This window comes from Sciurus vulgaris (assembly GCF_902686455.1).
Source record: "Sciurus vulgaris genome assembly, chromosome: 17".
Lineage (NCBI taxonomy): Eukaryota > Metazoa > Chordata > Mammalia > Rodentia > Sciuridae > Sciurus > Sciurus vulgaris.
Genome location: NC_136478.1, coordinates 16,788,343 through 16,802,714, shown reverse-complemented (window position 1 = coordinate 16,802,714; position 14,372 = coordinate 16,788,343). Strand labels below are relative to the sequence as shown.

The following is a 14,372-nucleotide window of genomic DNA, read 5'->3' as shown; positions in this document are numbered from 1 at the left end:
TTTTGTGGCAGAAAGATTATCCCATGTAGACAGGGCCACTGGAGTCTCTCGCCTGTTACTGGGATTTGGTTTCTAGATCACGTGACCAAAGAGCAGGTTGAGGAAAGGTCTTCACACTGGGTTAAAGACTCCTCATCCCCCCGCCCCCATCTCACTTTTTGTTAACTTTTTTTTTATAGAAATGTTCAAATATCCTCAGTCCCCATGTGCTGATCTCTGGCTTCCCATTTTGCCCTCGCCACCCGCTTACTTGGTGCTGTGGGAATGCACAGTGGCTGATCAGGCCCTGCCCCACCCCGCCCGCCACCTAGGGGAGCTTCCCAGAGCCCCTGCAACTTGCAATTTGTCAGCCCAGAGGATCCGGTTTTACAGAAAGATAATGAGTCTTAATGAGCGCCTGGTAATTCAGGTTGGGGCTCCCTGTCACACTTACTCTGTCACTTCTCAAAGGGCGAGGCTTAGCCAGCGTCAAGAGGAGAGGCCCCAGTAGTTTAAGTGCCTTGCGTCAAGTTATTTGCAAAACCATTTTCATTTTTTCAGGCCACCACCCTTGGCAAGTCCAATCATGCCTGTCTCAACTTTCACTGCCCAGATTTGGATGAGCTCGGGAAAGGAATCCAGGGCAGCTCATGTTCCCTGCGTACACCACAAGCCCCCAGATGCAGCCCAGTTGCTCTATTAGTTGTGTCAGTGGTAGGTGAGGGTTCTTCAAAAAGCATCTTGTTTTTTAGTTTGAAAAGAAGTTCCTACTATAGACTCAAAAGGTGGTGTTTTCCCATCCTTGAAGGACTCGGCATTTCTTCTCTAGTTTCTGTTGTCACTTTATGGCCCATCTGTACATTTAGAAAATACTTCTGTCTTGTCTGTCCAGAAGCACAGAAAGCATCATCGCTTCCTTTTGCACTACTCTGCAGCAGTGTAATCATGTTCACCGTCTTGGTTAATCTTCACGAAATTCTGAAGTGGTAGGCTCCCCACTTGGTGGTATCCTTCATGTTAAAATAGAGCAAATGGAGGCCCAGAGAGGCCGAGTCATTTGCTTAAGGCCACCCAGCAAAAAGATGGTAAAATCTGGATTTATAATCCAGTGGCAAAACTGCAGTCAGTCTTTTTTTTTTTTTTTTTTTTTTTTTTTTTTAAATTGCTTTCCTTCCCACCATTTGTTATAGCTGGCCCTTGCTTACCCTGCCCCCAGCCCCTCAAGTTTGCAAAGTGAATTGTCAACTGAGATTGAAGGGTTAGGGAATTTTGTTGTTCTTAAGAAACTAGGAGGGAGGGCCATGAAAGACAAGTTCTCTTCTTCTGAGTTGACTCTTTCTGGTCACTCAGTTTATTTGCCAGTTAACAGACTCCCAGTTAGGGCTGCGGTGGTTTCAGATTTCTATCATCCTTAGGCTCCTAACTTGAAGGCAGAATCCTTTAAAAATTGTCCAGGTTTGGGGCGAAGGGTTAAGGGTGTAGCTCACTGGTAGAGAACTTGCCTGCATGTGCAAGGCCAACTTCCATCCCTAGCATTGAAAAAAAAACAAAACAAGGGGCTGGGGATATAGCTGAGTTGGTAGAGCGCTTGCTTCACCTGTACAAGGTCCTGGGTTCAATCCCCAGCACCACCACCAAAAAAAAAAAAAAAAAAAAAAAAAAAAAAAAAAGTCAAGCATCTCTCCAAAGCAATACAAGTTAGGGGCATAGGAGAGATTCTAGATCACCTCTCCCTGTCTTTTGGTGGTACTAGGGATTGAACCCAGGGGAGCTTTTTATTTTTTATTTTGAGACCGGGTCTCACAGTTGCCTGGAACTTGTGATCCTCCTGCCTCAGCCTCCTGAGTCACTGGGATTACAGGTGTGTACCACTGCATCTAGCCCCTGTTAGTTATTAACCAGGATATTAACACAGGACATATTTACAGAAGAAAAGCATATACATTTCATTAATTTTTACATGTACATGAGAACCCTCACAAGAGTGAAGGCTTGAAAAAGTAGCCAAAGCAAAAAGTTGTATACTTTCTAGACAAAGAACGATACATTTTGTGAAGAAATGACAAGACAGAGGGGTCTGGGCTAGGGGCAGTAAATGCTATGTGAGTCACTAGGAGAAAATAGAGGGATGAAGAATGAGAATTATTTCAATGAGTTTAGTAAGTTTGTTTATTTTTTTATTTTTGGGACAGGATCTCACTATATTGCTTAGGGTATTGCTAAAATTGTCAAGGCTAGTCTTGAATTTGCAAACCTCCTACCTCAGTCTCCTTATCGGCAGTAAGCTTATCTATAAAGATCTTTGCAGCATCAGTTCCCAGTCACTGATGACAGGGGCCTATCTTGCTGGTACAGGAGTATCAGCTCTCTCTCCCAGGAGTTTTGTCTGTGGGTAAGGAAGGGCAGTTCAGACAGACCTAAAATCCTACCTCTTAAGTGCCTTTGGCTCAAAAATATTTATGTCAAAGAGACATATTTTGGGGTGACATTCTGGTTTCCTTCAAGGCCCAGTTATGGCTCTGCCGTATACTAGTTATGGGATGTCAGGTAACTTCTTAACTTCTCAGCCTCAGTACTACTCTTCTCACCCCAAACATTCAGGGTCTTATTTCCTCTTTTAAGAGCAGGAAAATGAAGCAAGGGCTACAGACATGGTTGCAAGGGTGGCCCCTGGTGGAAGAAATGAGAACTGCAGCCCAGACATCATTGGTGGCTTTGGGGCTTCCTGACCAACACCTGATCCTCCTGAACATAAAGGAGTCTAGCCTTGTAAAGTAGGCCTGACACCAGGAATTTGTATAAAAGAACACTTGGATAAAATAGAAATGTCATTGGATAGAGGAGGGAAGATTACTTGAAAGGAAGGAAAACAGACTAAGTTCTGAGTTTTCCTGGAATGAATTGTCTTCAACTGTACCCTCTGCCTGGGAGGCTCTTTGTTATATTTTTCTTTTGCTTTTAAAATTTTATTTGTTTATTTAGAAATTTCATACATGTATGTATGTATCTGTATCTATGTCTGTCTGTCTATCTCACTGTGTTGTCTAGACTGGCCTTGAACTCCTAGGCTCAAGGGATCCACCTGCCTCAGCTTCCCTACTAGCTGGGATCACTTATCAGTCCTTGAAATTTTTTATTTTTTGTGTTGTCCTTTCTTCCTTCATGGCATAAGGTCCACAGCAGCAGGCACCTAATTTATCTTGTTCACGTTGGGTCCTCAAAGCCCAGGACAGTGTCAGGCACATAGCTTGATGAAGGACTGTTGAATCAGTCCTTTGGGACTCTGATATTTCATGTACAAACTTTTCACCATAGATTCCCCAGCTTTGGAGAGTAATAATTTTTAAAGTGTTAATACTTTAAGTAGTCTTTCCTCCAAGCCGTGGATCATAGCACTCCTCCATCCAGGTAGTCCTTCTTTGGCTTTTGCATTTGTCTTAGTGCCCTGTATGATCAGGACGAAGACTGTGTTCTCTGAAACCTTCATCATCTCCTCTGACAATGATCAGCTTCTCCTCTGTGCTTCACACTGCAAGTAGGAATTAGCTCTCTGTGCCTCACACTGCAAGTAGGAATTAGCTCTCTGCTTCATGTAATAAACATAATCAACACTCAATAGATACTATTATCAGTGTGTTTTGTTTAATAGTCATGGGAGCTAAGTTGATGATTAGCCAAAGTTGCATGTGCTTTATTATTTTTATTTAATAAACTTTAATATTTGTTATGTGGCAGGCACTCTCCTACATGTCTTAAAATAACCCTACTATATAATTGCTATTGTTGCTCTCATGCCACCGGTAGGTAGATTGAATCAGAGAGGTTAAATAACTTGTTCAACTTGTTCAAGGTCACAGAGCTAGTAAGTGGCAGAGCTGGGACTTGAACCCAGTTAATTTGGTCTAGAGTCTACTTTTCTTTGTTTGTTTTTGTGATGCTAGAGATTGAACCCAGGGTCTCACACATGCTGGGCAAATACTCTACCACTTAGCTATGTCCTGAGCCTTTTTTATTTAATTTTGAGGCAGTTTCAATAAGTTGCCCAGGCTGCCCTTGAACTTATGACCCTCCTGCCTCAACCTCCTGAGTCAGAATCTACTCTTAACCATTGTGATGTACTGTCTCTCTTAGTATCCGCCAAAATGGATACTATTTTTTTCAAATGGAGACTATCCACAGCATCTCACTGTACTCTGGTCTCCAACCTCTGGGGTCTGCAGGTACCGTCTCAGTCATTTTCGGGATAGGTTTTCACGTTGGCAAAAGTCACCTGAAGAAGGCCTTTTTTTTTTTTTTTTTTTTTTTTTTTTTTTTGTTATCATTACTGAAACAGAAAAGCTACTTTCTAGGTAATACACTGTTTTCACTTGACGAGCAGTATGAGGAGAAAATCAGACCACAGTGATATCAGCTATCCTGTAATTACGGATGAAGAACTGAATGACAATATTTTTTTAAAATATTTTTAGATGTTGATAGACCTTTATTTTATTCATTTATTCATATGTGATGCTGAGGCTCGAACCCCGTGCTTCACACGTGCTAGGCAAGCACTCTACCACTGAGCCACAACCCCAGCCCCCTGAATGACAATATTGATTCCTGGACAGCTTTGTTCTGTCAGTGGGGATGGTCTTGCTTGTTTGTTCTGTGAGAGTTGCACTTTTGGTGGGTGAATCGAGTTTGCTTTCTGGAGGAGAGCTCTTGTCTTCAATCTGCCCACTTTCCTAACCACTGTGATTTTCTGCCCTGCAGTGGGTTTTGAAGGATGCACGGGTCGACCAAGGACAGTCTACTTTTCTGAAGACTCCCGATTCAAAGTAGGCACGGATGGTGTGATCACGGTCAAACGGCCTCTACAGCTTCATAATCCGGAGACGAGTTTTATGGTCCACGCCTGGGACTCCTCCCACAGGAAGCTCTCCGCCAAAGTCACGCTGCGGGCAGTGGAGCATCACCGCCACCGCCGCCACCACCATCGTGTATGTTGGGGTGATGCTCGTTTCATCTGCCGTCAAACCAGGTTTCTCAGCCCTGGCACCATTGGTGTTTGGGGCTAGGTAATTCTGGGGAAAGGGGCAGTGTCTTGGGATTTTGAGCAGCACCTCTGACCACACCCAGAAGCACCTCTGCTGGGTTTGTTTTATTTAGAAACAAGGTCTCTCACTGAGTTGCTTAGCACCTCGTTGCTTAGCACCTCATTGCTGAGGCTGACTTTGAACTCGCCATCCTCCTGCCTCAGCCTCCTGAGCCACTCGAACTATAGGTGTGCACCACCAGGCCTGGCCCTTTGCTGCTTTTGACAACCAAAAAATACTTCCAGATACTGCCAGTGGTCCTTTGGGGTAGGGGGTTGCAAAATCCCTCCAATTGAGAGGACTTTTTGTTACACTGAACTAACTCTTGTTGGATTTTTGGGCTTCTTATTTTGTTGGAGGGAATCAAGTAATATAGAAGAGTGGGCAAAGGCATAGACCCTGTATGTATCCATAGGGAGTTAGTTCCAGGACGCCCCCTCACCTCGCCCCTCTAGCCCCTTATGTAGCATGACATAATATTTGCATATAACCTACACACATCCTCCTCCTGTATCCTTTAAAATCTTCTCTAGATTACTTGCAATACCTAATAATATAATGTAAATCATTCTCATATAATCTGTACATGTTCAGTACAGACACAATTTTGGTGGGGATGGTACTAGGGATTTTACCCAGGGATGTGCCACTGAGCTACATCCCCAACCTCCCTCCACCCCTGTGTTTTTGAGACAGGATTTTGCTAAATTGCTGAGACTGACCTTGAATTTTCGACCTTCCTGTCTCATCCTCCTGAGTTGCCAAGATTATAGGCCACCATGCTCAGTGATTTTTTTTTTTTTTTTTTTTGTTGGGGGGGGGGGCTGGAGTGGAGGGAGCTATTGGAAATTGAACCCAGGAATGCTTTACCACTGAGCCACATCTCCAGACCCTTTCATTTTTTTATTTTGAGACAGGGTCTCACTAAGTTGCTTAGGGCCTTACTAAGTTGCTGAAGTTGGCCTTGAACTTGTGATCCCTCCTGAGTTGCTGGATTATAGGTGGGTGCCACCATGCCTGGCTTTTTTTTTTTTTTTAAATATTTTTTGATCCATGATGATTGAATCCCTAGATGTGATCCTGTGGATCTGTAGGGCTGACTGTTATGTACTCCTTACTTGTTAGCTGCTATTGTTTTCCTCCTGGAGGCAGAGTGATAAGAGGTGGATTCTCTGATCTTTTGCTCTTGGTGTTTGCTGTGGGGGCATCTTGGCAAAGACTAGGAGGAACCAGAGGGAAGCATATGCCCCACTGACCTGTCACTTGCCCAGGGTCCATTCCCATTTTGTTTGCAGTGCCTGGTCATTAGCACTGGTGCACACCAGGGCCCTGTAAGTACTGAATGGCCAGAGAGATGGGGTTGGCCACGAATGGAAGGATGTATGTTTCTGGAAGCAAGAGTGTTTCTGGAGGGTGTTATCAAAAGCCAAATGCCTCCACCAGCTTTGAAACTGCTCCCATGGCACTTCCTACCAACATGTGCCTCTGGGGTACATTCTAGTTGCATCTGCTTACTGGCTTGGCAAGGTGGACTGTGCCGTAAATGCCAGAGCCTTTAAGAGTGCCTCCCATTTGTCTCCCTGAGGACGCTTGAGGCTCTTGGTACTTAATAGTCTTCTTGATAGAGCTAATTTTTCTCCCTAGTGGAATCATCAGAGAAAATGAGGAAATTAGTAGAACTACGTTCATGCGTCTCCCTGCCTGCAGTCTCCGGGTGGCCTGGCATTCGCAGCAAGGAGTTCAGGCGAGATGGGGCGCATTCAGGGTACAGGAATAAGTTCAGCACAATGAATTCTTGCTTGGCAGCCGCCTGTGAAAACATCTTATGACCAACTGAGACAGTTTTGAACTTGGTTCTTTTCCAACTTTCCATCTCCACCTCAGCCGACTTTGCCTCTTCTTCCTGTACTGCTGTATCAGGATTTGGTTCAAGTATATATTACATGAAACCCCAAATTACAGGGTTTTTTTCTTTTTTTCTGAAAAATACTCTCTTTTAAGTTAAAGAAGTTCAGGGGTAAGTGTGCCCAGTATGGAGATTTACAGTCATCAAGAACCCAGGTTTCTCCTTTCCTCTCCACTTTGCTGCCCTCAGCACGTGGGTTGTATTCTTGTGGTTACCTCATGATACAGTCAGCCTCCTGTCTCGGCCTCCTGAGTAGCTGGGATTATAGGGCATGGACCACTGCACTTGGCACCCTTCTTCATTCTATGTGATAATAAGGAGAAAGGAACTGGGGGTATAAGCTCAGTGGTAGAGTGCTTGCCTAAATATGCAGGACCCTTGGTTCAATCTCAATCCCCAGTACCGCCCTCCACTCCCTCACCCCCCCCCCCAAAAAAAAAGAAAAGAAAGAGAAGCATAAAGGTGTGTTACTTCTTAGTTATCTGTCTGCATTTTAAGGAACCTTTAGTTGATTCTTCTTTTTTTTTTCAGTTGTATCTGAACACAATACCTTTATTTTATTAATTTATTTTGTGCGGTCCTGAGGATGGAACCCAGTGCCTCACAAATGCTAGGCGAGTGCTCTGCCTCTGAGCCACCACCCCAGCCTGCCTTTGTGGAAGCAGTACTTCGACTATGTCACATTGGCCACACCTGGATACAAGTGTAACTTTTTACAGATATGTAGTTTTTTTCTGTGGGTACATTGCCAGGTACACATTAAGATAGAGAAAAAGAGGTTTTGAATTTGTTTTGTACTTAATAAGAAAGTGAAAATGGCTATTGGGGTGGTGGCAAAGTCTGCCACAACGGTTTTGACCTTCCCCTGGGTTTGTCTCCAGTTTAAGGGACTCCTGTGGAGCCAGGTGGTGCTCTGTTAAGAGAAGGGACAGGGGTGACTTCCACCCCCAGTACTAGGGATTAAACCCTGGGCATTGTGCAGGCTGGGTAAGAGCTCTACCCCCAAGTACCACCCCCAATCCTTCTTACCCTGTTTTAATTTTGTATTAGAATAGATCTAACTTTGCAGTTCTTTCACTTAATTTGAGTGAATTCTTGCAGTTTGGTAGCCTGTTTTTCTGAGGGATACATTCCATGTTAAGTATGGAAGAAGAGGCACTGTTCCCTTTAATTTCACACATGAATGTTCATCCTATGCTTAGCCAGCACAGTATTCCTCGCTATTTAATATCATTGTCTGAAAGTGTTCTGCAGTCCTGATGTCAGCAAGGCATACATTTGTCTTCCTTTTCAATCTGGCAAATGGCTTTTCATTCTTCCTCAGTACCATGGCTGTGCACGATGATCATTTTAAAGCCTAGGGCACGCTGTGGATGGTCAGTTTCTTATATTGTTCTTGTGCTTGGAATAGATCCCAAAATATTATAACTCAGCGTTTTTTAACAGTCATTTATTGAGCACTTACTGTGTTTCAGGTGCTATTCTAAGTACTTTACATGTGCCAATATTTCACTTAATCCTTCCAGTGACCTATGATGTAGGTACTGATATTACCCCTGTTATAGATATTAGGAGACTGGTACAGAGAAGTCAAGTGATCCGTCCTGAACAAGGAGGTGCCATACTGAGGAATCAAAGCCTGACAGCCTAGCCCAGGAGCCTGCCTTTGGCTCTGGTTGGCCTGCCTCTGTGGGAGACAAATGCAAGGATCAGCAGGACGGAGCAGGGGTGTGCCCCCTGCGCATGCATGCGTGATCATGGAAGTGCCCTGGGAACTACACCTGGGCAAGTCTCACTTCCATGTTTTACATTTGGAATCTAAATTTTAAAAAAAAAAAAAAAAAAAAAAGGCCAGGAAATCGGGCTTGAATCAAACTTGGCAAACAGTGATTAGGGAATATGAGTGAGCATCCTTCTGTGGAGGGAGGAAGGTGGAATTTTCCACTAGAAACTCATGTGTGTTACCGCTAGTCATTCTCAAATATTTCAACAGCTGGACGTGGCAGCGCTTACCTGCAACCCCAGCAGGCCGAGGCAGGAGGATAGCTTGTTATAGAGGACAGTCTCAGCAACTCAGCAAGGCCCTGTATCAAAATAGAAGATAGAAAGAGCTGGTATGTTAGTCAATGGCAAAGCACTCTTGGGTTTAATCCCCATTACGAAAAACAACAGCAAACATAAACAATTTGGGAGATATGTTCCTTCTCACCACTCTCCTATTTCCCTGATTGTGCATAAAGTTATCTGTATTGCACAAGAAAAGTGTTCAGTATGAGTCTCAAAGGGTGTTTTTGGTGCTCATCCAAACAGCTTCTGTTCAAGCAAATGGAAACCTTATAGATACAGAACAGTGAGATTAAGAGGTTTGTATTCATCTCAAAGTAGTTCTTAGACAATTCCCCAAACTTAACTTGGCAGACAACTCAACTTTAGGGAACTATATCCCTGGGAAAAACATAAAAGAAAAGAAATTGAAAACACTTGATAGTTATTGAATAAACTCTGATATTAAATCACCAGACTGTAATGTTGCTATAAAAATGACAGATATATTGCATAGACTTGAAATAACTTGTAAATTATAATATCAAACTTCAAACTACAGTTATGTATTTATAATGATGACTTGAATTTTGGACACTGAGAAGGATCAGAATAGGACATATCCTTTATTATGTGGCTGTATCAGTCAGCTTTCCATCCCTATAACAAAATACCTGAGGCAATAAACTTATAAAGAGAAAAGGTCTAGTTTGGCTCATGGTTTTGGGAGGTTCCAATCCAAGATCAAGTGACCCTTTTAATTTGGTCCTCTGGTGAGGATAGCACATTATGGTGGGTGTATATGGCAGAGCAAACCACTTCCCTAAGCAAAGAGGAGGAGGAAGAAGAGACTGGTTACCAAAATTCTCTCTAAGGACACCCCCTGCCAATGATCTGAAGACCTATCATAGGCCCCACCTCCTGAAGTTTCTACCTCCTCCCAATAGCATCACTCTGGGGACCAAGCCACCTGGAACTTTAGGAAGACATTCAACATCCAAACCATGGCAGTGGCAAAGGGGTTCATTGATTTTTGTTTTGGTTGCTCATTTTGGAATGGATATATAATTTCTCATGGAGAGGAGGACATGTCATTAAGTTAAAACCAATAAAGCCCCCAGGCTGCAGCAGGTAGGTTGGACAGTCAGATTTGTAGTATCTCTCCTGACTTCTCTCCTGTTGTTCCTCATTTCCAGTCTTCTCAGGAGCCTCTCCCTGGAACCCACACAGAAGTGCTCACATTTCCCAGCTCCCACCGTGGTCTCAGAAGACAGAAGAGAGACTGGGTCATCCCTCCCATCAGCTGCCCAGAAAACGAAAAAGGTCCATTTCCTAAAGACCTGGTTCAGGTAGAGAAGAAAATTATCTATTTCTCTGGAAGGAATTTGGCAGAGTAGAACCAATGAAGAGAAGGGGAAAAACCCCAGGTTGGAATCTTCCCTTACCAATTTTTTTTTTTTTTCCCCTTTCTGTTTTTTCTTCAGATCAAATCCAACAGGGACAAAGAGACCAAGGTTTTCTATAGTATCACTGGCCAAGGAGCTGACACTCCCCCTGTTGGTGTGTTTACTATTGAAAGAGAAACAGGATGGCTGAAGGTGACGGAACCTCTGGACAGAGAAAAAATTGCCAAGTATATCGTAAGTACCTCTCGCTTGTTGACCGGGGGTAACATCTGTCCAAAATTTTGTGGGTCCACTCCTGCTGGGTCCCCACATCAGAGATCTGGGCATGTGAAGAGTTTAGCTTTTGACATCTCTTGACTTGTTGATAAGATGAAATGACAGGAGAACCCAGGGCAGTTCATTTTTTTCCTTATGAGGAAAAATATGGGGGAAGAGTGTTCACATGTCAAGCAGGAGTTTAGACCCAGGATGTCAACCTGTTCTTGGGGCTGGAGGTTCCTAAGGAAAGAAGATAGGGGTGATATTAGAAAGCAGAAACTATTTCTAGGACTTGGTAGGAATCGGAGTTAGGAGAGAGGGAGATTAGTATCAATGCCAGATGCAGACAAATCTGGGAGAAACACCAGACTGGAGAGGCCAGAGCAAACTTGACCCTGAGTGGAGTGAGTCAGAAGTTTTTATGCTTCTGCCTTTACCTCTGGCCCTGGTGCCCCAGACTTCCTGTGGGACATGGAGGTCTGCCAGGCGGGGGCATGTGTTCTACAGACATGGGTCCTAACTCATCCTGATCTTGAAGCAGCAGCACACGTGTGAGGAAAGTCCTCTTTGGGGGTTTCACAGTGGGAAGGGTGGAGACCAGGCGAGCCCGCGGGACTCCAGCCAGCCCCCGTCTCCGCCTCATCTTCCTCGTCAGGGCCTGAATAACCCTCACTTGGCTCTTGCAGCTCTATTCTCACGCCGTGTCTTCAAATGGGAATGCAGTGGAGGACCCCATGGAGATTGTGATCACGGTGACAGATCAGAATGACAACAAGCCTGAGTTCATCCAGCCAGTCTTCCAGGGGTCTGTCATGGAGGGGGCTCTTCCAGGTACACGCATGGCAAGGAGTCAGAGAGACACTGAGCTGCTTTAGGTCCCAAAGTGTTAGGCCTGGTGCTTGGGGTTAGGCCGCTGAAGCTGACCCTTCATATGGACAGAGCTTTCTTTAGAAGCCACTGTGTGTGTGGAACAATCTACCTACAGAAACACATGCAGTAGGAACAGTTTAAGACAACTTCCCTGATTATAAAACAGATCCGCGCCAGTACCTTAAACCCCCATAAACACTTCTTGATCATATCCTTTTCTCTCTTCCATAATGGTAGCTATTGTCCTGACTTTTTGTTGTTGTTGTTGTTGTTGTTGTTTCTTTTTTTTTTTCTTTTGGTACCAGGGATTGAACCTAGGTATGCTTAACCACTGAGCCACATCCCCACCCCTTTTTATTTTTTATTTTGAGCAGAAGGGTTGCTTAGGGCTTTACTAGGTTGCTGAGGCTGACCTCCTGCCTCAGTCTCTTGAGCCACTAGAATTAGTCATGCACCACTATGCCTGGTTTATATTATATTTCTATGACCTCTTTCATTTTGTAAGATTTTCATTAGTGATGACAATTCGTTTTCGTTGATGCATAGTGTTCCCTTTTATGGTTATTTATGTAAAACAGTTTAGTATGCTGTTGATAGAAATTGGGCCCTTTTGATTTTGTTGCTATTCTAAACAGCACTCTCAGAATATCCTTAATATATCTCCTGGTGCAAATACATGACAATTTCTCTAGCATACACATTCATAATGGTGGATCACATGTATTCATCTTTACTTAATAGTGTCAAGCAGGTTTTCAAGGGATTAAAACCAGTTTACACTCCTGGAAATTATTAGACTGTTTAGCTTTTGCCAATCTGTTGGGCATGTGATGCCAACTTAGTGCAATTTAAAATTGCACTTATGGGCTGGCAGTGTGGCTCAGTGGTAGAGCACCTGCCTAGCATGCACTAGGCCCTGGACTTAATCCCCAGTACTGCAAAAAAATAAAACAACAACAACCACTTGCATTTCTGGGGTGACTGATGGCCTAAGCATCTTGGCATATGTTTACTGACTATTTTTAATTTATTTTTTCTTTATGATTTGTCTATTGAAATTTTTCCCTTTTTTTTGTTATTTCTTTCTTGGATCACTTGTATTTTTGCTATTAATTCTTAATTACTTAGATATTCTGGATATTGGTCCTTTATCAGTTGCGTATGTTTTAAGTATTTTACTCCATTGAAGGTAATGATGCCAATGATCATTCTCTAATGTAGTGAATTCTGGAATTGTTCTTGTTTTACATGCCACTCAACTCAGTATAAGAGATATGGCAAGACTTTTTTTTTTGGTACCAGGATTGAATCCAGGGATGCCTAACTACTGAGCCACATCTCCAACTGGGGGGGGGGGAGGTGGAGGGGGGGTGGAGGGCCCCCCTTTTTTCTCTTTTTTGTATTTTATATAGAGACAGGGTCTCACTGATTTGCTAACTACCTTGCTAAATTGCTGAGGTTGGCTTTGAACTCTCATCCTCCTGCCTCAGCCTCCTGAATTTCTGGTATTATAGGCATGCGCCACCATGCCTGGCAGCAAGATGTTTTAGTAAAAGTTTGGTTATTTAAAATATTCCTCCTTACCCTACCCAAAAATTTGTCCTGGGGAGTTGAGTTCCCTGAACACAGCTCACGTGATGTAGTGCTTTCTTCTTCCCCTAGCAATTTGGAAGAATGCAACTATGGCAAAGTGCCATCTGCAGGGTCCTCCTTCACCCCGTGGGGCAAGATGGGACGGAGCAGTATTGAGCAGGTCCCAGAGGGCAGCCTGTCTAAATCTTCCTCTCCTTTGGTGCTTTCAGGAACCTCCGTAATGCAGGTCTCAGCCACGGATGCAGACGACGATGTGAACACTTACAACGCTGCCATCGCTTACACCATCCTCTCCCAAGAACCCGAGTCACCTCACCGCAATATGTTCACCATCAACCGGGAAACGGGGGTCATCAGTGTGGTCACTCCCGGGCTGGACCGAGAGGTCAGGCAGAGCTCAGGAGGATCCAGTGGGAATTGAAAGCAAATGTATATTGGCTAAATCCCTTTGTAAAACTCTGCTGTGGCCAGTGGCCAGTTAGTGTGATGGTCTGAACTTTGCACCTAACTGTCTGCCAAGGGTTTCTGTGCCTGGGTGCATGAAGGCTGGTATTTAAGCAGATAAAATATTGTGGTTCTATATGTGCAGTGGGCTTGGCTGGGCCTAGGTGGCTATTGCTGCTGGTTCTGATTCAGGTATGTGTGATCTCTCTGCAGAGTTTTCCTGAGTATACTCTGGTGGTTCAAGCTGCTGATCTTCAAGGTGATGGCTTGAGTACCACAGCAACAGCCATGATCACGGTCACTGACACCAATGATAACCCTCCCATCTTCCATCCAACCACAGTAAGCCTGCAACTTCTTAGGTGGTTTCCAAGGAAAAATCTGTCGTACAAGGTCAAGACCTTGAGAACTCTTCCCCAGACTAGTGAATGTTAATTCTAAACCTACTGTGAGCATCTTTGTTCCATCCTTAGCTTGGAGCCCATCTGGCAAAGGATTATAAAGTTGCAAAAAGCACCTACTGTATCCATTTCCTTGTATTGTGCATCTTTGTAGCAAATCTTACCAGGTTTTGTGTATTTATCAAAGAAATATTTTCTAAATTTATACTGGGCACTGTGTCAGACTCTGGAGATAGATTCACAAAGCATACAACTCTAGTCTCATGGAGCTTAGTAGTCTAACCGTGAAGATGTTATACAGCTCACTTTAATACCAAGAGTATTAAATGCAATTAAGGAGATTCTGAGAGCCAAATAGAAGAACTTTAAATCCTATTGAATTGGCAAAAAGTTG

At 43.8% G+C, this 14,372-nt stretch overlaps 1 protein-coding gene across 1 annotated transcript in view; it reads left to right on the top strand.

The window, feature by feature from the left end:
• CDH1 (cadherin 1) overlaps positions 1-14,372 on the top strand; it is a 73,970-nt gene that overhangs the window by 43,264 nt on the left and 16,334 nt on the right. Inside the window, exons 3-8 of the mRNA XM_079116852.1 lie at positions 4,735-4,961; positions 10,203-10,355; positions 10,491-10,646; positions 11,357-11,501; positions 13,343-13,518; positions 13,791-13,919. Of these exons, the coding sequence (XP_078972978.1) occupies positions 4,735-4,961; positions 10,203-10,355; positions 10,491-10,646; positions 11,357-11,501; positions 13,343-13,518; positions 13,791-13,919 (986 nt within the window). The remainder of the gene's footprint in view (positions 1-4,734; positions 4,962-10,202; positions 10,356-10,490; positions 10,647-11,356; positions 11,502-13,342; positions 13,519-13,790; positions 13,920-14,372) is intronic.